General features: G+C 40.9%; 1 protein-coding gene across 1 annotated transcript; it reads right to left on the bottom strand.

Moving 5' to 3' along the window:
* Nucleotides 1-3139: 3139 nt before the first annotated feature.
* Nucleotides 3140-6381, bottom strand: LOC131353525 (N-acetyllactosaminide beta-1,3-N-acetylglucosaminyltransferase 3-like). Its single transcript, XM_058390626.1, has 3 exons — nucleotides 6225-6381; nucleotides 6092-6132; nucleotides 3140-4630 (listed from the first exon to the last, which is right to left on the bottom strand). Exons 1-3 carry the CDS (start codon nucleotides 6287-6289, stop codon nucleotides 3513-3515), a joined length of 1224 nt encoding a protein of 407 aa, XP_058246609.1. The 5' UTR covers nucleotides 6290-6381; the 3' UTR covers nucleotides 3140-3512.
* Nucleotides 6382-7451: the final 1070 nt, after the last annotated feature.

Raw genomic sequence — 7451 nt, 5'->3', positions numbered from 1 at the left:
TCTCTTATCTGCATTCATCTAGTCTGCTTGATTGGCTTATTTAGTTTTGAGGCCTTACTAACTATGAGTCTCACTTAGACTGAGCTGTCGGGTCAGTGTGGAGCTGGAGTCAGATTTTAGTAGTGAGTACAGTAGAATTTTTATTCCACAACATGCAAATCTCTTAGTGCTGCACAGTTCAGAATAAGGCTAGCATTAAAGCGTGTACACCATCAACAAGCAGCCGCAGATAGAAATAGCCTTTATTTGTCACATATACATTACAGCACAGTGAAATTCTTTCTTTGCATATCCCATCCTTGGAGGTTGGGCTGGGTTAATTCCATGTCTGGGAATCGAACCCTGGCCGTGGCAATGAGAGCGTGAGATCCTGCTGCTGGACCACCAGGAGCAGATGTTTAAAAATATCAGGCACAGAATTCTGACTACTGAATTAAACTATAATTCTATAACTATGTGACCCTGTCGGCTGTCCAACCTCAAACCTGCCCTTTATCTCCAAGATCCTAGAAAAGGGTTTACACAGCAGTGATGTTCAGACCTACATAGGAATAACATTCATGTGTCAGTATTTAGGCCTCACCATAGCACAGAGACAGCACTGGTTAAAGTGGTAAATGACCTGTTACTGGCTTCTGATCAGGGTTGTGTCTCCTTGCTGGTGTTACTGGATCTTCGTGCAGCTTTTAACACCATTGACCACACTGTTCTACTTGATAGACTAGAACATGTTGTTGGTGTTAAAGGAACAGCCCTCTCCTGGCTCCACATTATCAGTGTGTAGATCAAGATGGTGACTTCTCCATGCATACCAAGGTTATGTTCGGTGTTCCACAAGGTTCTGTTTTAGGCCCACTGCTTTTCTCCTTATATATGCTACCCCTTGCTGCATTTTTTATTAAACATGGTATTAGCTTCCACTGTTATGCCGATGACACACAGCTATATGTTTCACCTGTGAATGTGAGAAGAATGTGTAAAGGACATTAGACAGTGGATGGTCACTAACTTCCTCCTGCTTATCTCTGACAGACAGAGGTGATTAGGACCACATGCAGCTAGAAGTAAGCTTTCTGATTACAGAGGAACTAAAATTTATTGAAAATAAAAGAAAATATTCTCTATATGGACAACAGTAAGTCAGTGCAGTTTGTTTGATCAGAGTAACTCATATCTACCCACAGTGTGTTCAGGTACATCCAGTTCAACAGCTGTTCATACGGTCATTATACAGTCATTTCAAATTCGCCTCCCTGCCCTACACACGTCACAGCTACACAAAGCTAATCACAGCAGAACCCAGCCTTTTTCCACTGCTTCATCCGTCACTGCTGCTTCAATGGAGATTAAATCTATCAGTGACAAATGACGAGAAGAACTTTAGTAATCCCTCATTATTAAGAAGAGCAGGAGCTTAGCGCTGAGAAAGACATAGTTTCTATTGTGGCAGAAGATCAAGGCTCATGAATTTACTGGTCAGTGTTCCCAAATAGAAATATATTTAATGCTAAAAAATAATAAAATATTTACATTTCTGGCATACGCCCTTATCCAGAGCGACTTACATTTTTATATAGAGTTAAGGGCCTTGCTCAGGGGCCCAGCAGAGGCAGCGTAGTGTTCAGTAGTCCAACACCTTTACCACTAAGCTGCCAAATCCCCCTATTAAACCTGATACTGGATCACCAGGTCATAGACTAATAACATCATCATTCTAAACACAGCTGAGTAAAAGATCCACATACAAAAACCACACTGCAACCAAAAGCTGGAGATAAATAAGGAGATAAATAAGGAGTATAAACTCGTACAGTAGTACCAGGCCCCGTGAGGACACATGGGACAACACAGTCCATGAGATTTCCAACAGTTTCTCTCAACTTCCATGGCTGGTTTTGGAGCACTTTGACGTCGAACTTCACTGATGTGTTATCTCATCAGACTGAGTTGAGGAACATATGCCACTCTGCATACGGCAGCTCTGCATATGGCCTCTCTCTTTTGGGGAGGTGGTGGTGTAAATGTAGGTTAGTAATGTTCAGAATTTCTTTAAGAGTTTTGCTTGCAGTCATAAACAGTGTGTTAAATCAGACAGAAGAATGTGGAGCATGGAGCACAGAGCGCCGTGAGGAGTGCTGCAACATTTCAGAAATAAAAACGTCATTAATTTACACTGGAATCTCCAACCAATCAGATCAGGGCCAAGTTTCGGCACGCACACTTTTCATTAGTGCTGAGTGAATGATGGCATCGCAAAGAAAAAGTGTAATGTTATTTCTCAGAAAAGGTACACAACCCTCCCCTGGAGCAGGATGCTAATGTGTCTTAAACATGCAAATGACGCTGTGATGTCTAAATAAACACTTTTATATACAAATGCTGTATTTCTGGTTATTCAAAGATCTTAAAGAAGCCAAAGAGAAGTGGAGGTAAGCTAGCTAGGCTAAGTGATGAAACATTTACTATATTTTCAGCAACACTTTGGGGACTGAGCAGTAATTAGCAGCGAGAGCAATAAGACTCAGTGTGTGTGATCTGGGGCTCAGATTAAAGAGGGTTGAAGAGTGAAGTGTGTAAAGAGATCTTCAATTCCCTGACAAAATAGCATTCTTTATTACGTCTAAAACTAAAGGTCGATTATTAGATTAAAAAGCTGAAGCCGCTCGTTATGACCCGATGACGCAGCCGGAATGACGTCTGTGGGATGGAGTGTGTTATTATCCCGAAAGGTTTAAACTCACAGTGAAGAGAAGAATAGTGTGTAAAAGCCACACAGCACTGACCCTGGTCACTAATCACAGCATGTCGTAATATTATGCGTTTCAAATTATTCACATTATCAGATAATCAAAATATTTAATACTTCCGTCTCTGATTCACTGAGAACTTTACTAATCACACGAGCAAGTTGTCATGCTGATTAACAATTCCCATGTTTTTCTAATTAAACAACACATCATTATAGACACTGAGTGGAGCGAGTCACTTCCTGTTCTATCAGCTATAAACTGTCTTTCTTTCAGCACTCAAAACTTTATTTTAAGTTAATACGAGAAAAATCTCAGCTGGTCATGTGAAGGTTGATGCTCTTTCCACCAGGACTCCAATTGTTGTTTGTTAAATAAGACAAAAGTCTCTGTTTCTGGCAATAAATAAGTTTTTATTTATGATAATAACATACATGAGGGTAATAAATCACACCTCCCTCACAGAACCTCTGCACAGCTGCAGTAATATAAATATCTACATAACCTTTAAATTTTCAGAAAAGACAATATAATTACACAAAATGACACACAGAGGATGCAGTGACCCACAACTCAGAGAGAGGAAACAGAAGGAGAACAGGGCGTGTGACATTCCTCACACTTATTATGGTATAAAGATTCCAGCACTTCATATTATCTGGGTTCTGCTCAAACCTGAGGAGCCAGTGTGTCTCAGAGTGAAGTCTCTCTCAGAAAATATCAATCACAATAAATAAACATCAGTCTTTTGTGTGCTGTGAGTCATTAGAGATTCACCTCTGTCTTTGAGCAGTTCAAATCTTTCCGATGGATTTCGTTCCAGAGCAGGAAAATCTGATCAGGGAGGAACTTGTGACCGAGGATAATCTCTCGGTAATGGCAGGGGTCGTAAATGTCCAGTTTGTTAGAGGGGATCATGAGGCCGTCGGCCCAGACGCCCTGGTGGTCAGACGGGTGGAGCCCGGCTTGTTTCAGACACATGCCCATGTAAACGTCATCGATGGGCATCAGGGTAATGGAGTGGGACATCTGGTAAATGGACCTGGCGGTGAAGCGGGAGAAGAGGTATCCTCCTCCGCTGCAGTACGGAGAGTACACGTCGGCCGCCTCGATCTCCTCCGGGATGAAATATTTACTGGTGTTGTCCCGGATGGGTATGCTGTCCAGGAGCAGCTGTCCCACATACAGGTGTTTGCTTCCGTCGTTATCGCCCTGACCCTTCAGGAAATCCACCATGTTGTCCGTGTTGGCGAAAACGTCGTCATCTCCGTTAAAGAAGAAATCTGCGGTCGGACACCAGGTCTGCATCCAGTCCAGGAACAGAACCTGCTTGAGCGTGAGGTTGTAGAAGGAATCGGTGAAGTCCCACTGCAGGATGTCCTGGTGCCTCTTGTTCTCCAGCTCCAGAAGTCTGTTTATCCGCTTCTTCTCGAAGCCAACCCCAGCGGTGCCGGTCAGGAACACGGTGCGGATCCACATGCCATTCTGCAGTCTCTCTGCCGCCCACGTCTTGCGCAGGACCGATCGCCGCTCATAGTTCCTAGGGGAACTTTTGATGGCCAGCAGGAAGACTGGTTCTCCTGACCCCTTGGGAATGTTGCACTTGTTCGGAAGAGTGAGCAGAACGGGAAACTGGCGGCAGTGGCGGTAATACAGGAAGTCCTGGATGATAGAGGGGTAGTCAAAGAATCCCTCAGTTTTGCTGGCAGACAAGTTTTGTTCGCATGTAGGACTTGTGATCTCGGGAGCTTCACGAACCGACTTCGGAGATGTGATTTTCTCGCAGTTTTCCGGCGCGAGGATTTTCAGGATCAGGATCAAACACATAGTGTTCATAACGAGCAGAGTCATGGTCTCCAGAGCCCGCCTCCTCCCCCGCATTCCTTAAAAACAACACAAACAACACAAACATGAATCAGAGCCTTGAGATTCCTGAATACGCTAACACCAACAAATCCTGAATGTTCCACTCTAACCTTGATCACTAGTGTGAGGTGATGATGTGACGTTATGTGACGTGTGATGTAATGACGTATGACATGATGATGTAATGACGCGATAAAGTAATGACGTGTGACATCCAATGCTATTTTGTACACCATGAAAAGATTGTAGCCACATTGCTAACATGTTAGATTTAGCGGACGAGCTAATCATCACTCAGGGATGATTACTTCCATCACTTCTGTCATCACAGCCACATTAACATCAGCACTACAGTGACAGAATATTTACAGAGATAAACTTTCTGATAAAAAAAATACTTTACATCACAGCTGAGAAACCTGTAGCTGCTTTTTCAAATTAAACGTCACGTTATTTTCTAAAATTAAACTTATAAACATATTTCAGTCATTCTGTTTTATTCGGTCGTTTTTTCTCTTGTAAATGTAAAAAAAAAAAACATGTAAACAAAAATGTGTCCACGACATCGATGTTATTTCCAGTCGCCCGGAAAAATGTTGATGATTTTATCTCGTTAGTGTGAGTAAAGATCCTGAAGACTGAAAGGTTCTGCTGTAAAATCAGCTGAAAGTCGATATTAAAAGCAGCTGATTGTGAGAGGAGTCATTAATTATTATCATTTCTATTTATTTGTAGTTTACTTTCTTTATTTATAGAAGAACTGAATAATGAGAGGTTTAGACGAAGCGAATTGTTCCAGTCAGTTCGTGATGGATGTGTTGCTTTTGTTACAGACGACAGAATTCATGATAAAACTCAATAACTTCATGGTTTCTGTTCTGACGTCTCACATGATGATCATTTGTTGTCATGATGGACGGCGAGTCAGTTAAGGAGCAGCTCTGTGATCCGAGTCATGACGTTAAAGATCTGACGAATTTACGGTGCAGACGCTCGTTAAATCATTGTACTTTAATTACAGGTTATTATTACATTACAATAATTAATGACACCTATGACATCCTCCATAGACACTACATTTCACTAGATTTCCGTCAGGTTTCTTTATTTCAATTATATCACACTATATTCTACTTTTTCTCTATATTTCTGTTTTTTTCTGCTGGTCAGTGTGGCTCTGTGAGGGACGAGGAACTGAATAAAGCCATTTCACTGCATCACACACGGAAAACATCACAGATTCCCCCATAAAGAAAAATGTTTCAGACTTCTACATTACAAGAAACTTCTAGAAATGTAGTTTATCTGCAGATAATAAACAGATAAAATTCCCCTAGAGGATTTTATTATAAATACTTTATATTTATATATTTTTATTATAAATACTTTAACACTAGCAGTGGGAGTTTTATTACAAATTATAAATCTTTTTTAGTTAACTATAAACCAGTAAAAATCTGAGGACTTTCAGCACTTACTGTAAATCCAGCTGACCTTCTCCATGTTCACCTGAGGACACCTGAGAGAGACAGAACAAACTCTATTAAAAAAATCTTTACTTTATAACCGCAGAGGAAATCCACAATTAAAAAATAGATCAGAGAAACTTACCGAATATTATGGATGTTTTTAATCACACCTGAGAGGTGTGTGTAGAGCGGAAGCAGCGAACTCATGGTGGATTAAGTCGTAATATAGTGTGTGTGTGTGTGTGTTTTAGAGAAAGAGAGAGAGACTGAGCAGTGGAATTGGCTTATTGTGAGCTTTTATCTGTTGTCTGTATTTCAGGTATTGTAATTAAGTGGGCGGAGCTAAATAAGTGAATGTTAATTACAGTTTAATGAATTCACCTGAATCTCAAACCAGTTCAAATAATTAACCACACCACTCCCTACTGCACGTGTGTGTGTGTGTGTGTGTGTGTGGTTTACGAAGCTGGAACACAGCATCTAAAAAACAGATGTTAAAAAATCCTAGAAAAATACCACAGCCCTTTAACACATTAAAAAGAAAACACACACACACACACACACACACACACACACACACTACACACACGCTCATGCACACACACACAGTTTATTTAGTACTACAGCACTTTGCCGACTCGTGTGTAAAACATTGTGGTCAGACGTCACTCTGGTTTTTATTTCTCATGTTTTTACACGTTTAATTTTTCAGATCTGATTTTTTTTTTCACTCAGATTGTTCGTTTTCACGATCAGAAAAAACTCACACACACCGTAATCACAGGAGATATCTCACCATGGATAGTGTTCTGTTTTGTCCCAAAGTAATCACCATGACAACCAAACAACTCAGTGGGATTAATGTCAGCATGAAGAAATTCAATTAATCTCATTAACCTCGTGATGGAGGAGATCTGGAGTTAATCTGACAGAGATGCTCAGCTGAAGAGCTCAACTGAAGAACTTTTTTGAGGGTTCTTCCAGAGGAACAAGCAGAGAACCCTAATGGTGGAGTGATGGAGTCTTCTGCTGGTGCAACAGATCGCTTTAAGATTTTGCATTGAACCTTTTGGGTTCCTCCAGAGGGTCAAGAAAAGAACTGTTCAGAAAAAAAAACATCTCTCAGCAGATGAAGATATGTAGAATAATGTATTATTTTGGGGGTAAAGTGTAGCAGATACTGCTTTTCTTCACTGAATAATTAAAGGTTCTAATCTCCACAATGGGTTCTATGTGGAATCATGTCTGAAAAAGGAACACATTTTACAGGGTTCTACATACAGCTTTTAAGATTTTCTCCTTCAGAGGTTCTTAGGTAGGAGAACACTCTGCTGTGAGGTTCTGCACTCTTTTACTTGCCCATGTTGCT

The sequence above is a fragment of the Hemibagrus wyckioides genome, linkage group LG05 (assembly GCF_019097595.1).
Source record: "Hemibagrus wyckioides isolate EC202008001 linkage group LG05, SWU_Hwy_1.0, whole genome shotgun sequence".
NCBI classification, from domain to species: domain Eukaryota; kingdom Metazoa; phylum Chordata; class Actinopteri; order Siluriformes; family Bagridae; genus Hemibagrus; species Hemibagrus wyckioides.
The sequence above is the reverse complement of the archived record's forward strand: the minus strand, read 5'-3'. Positions and strand labels throughout refer to the sequence as shown.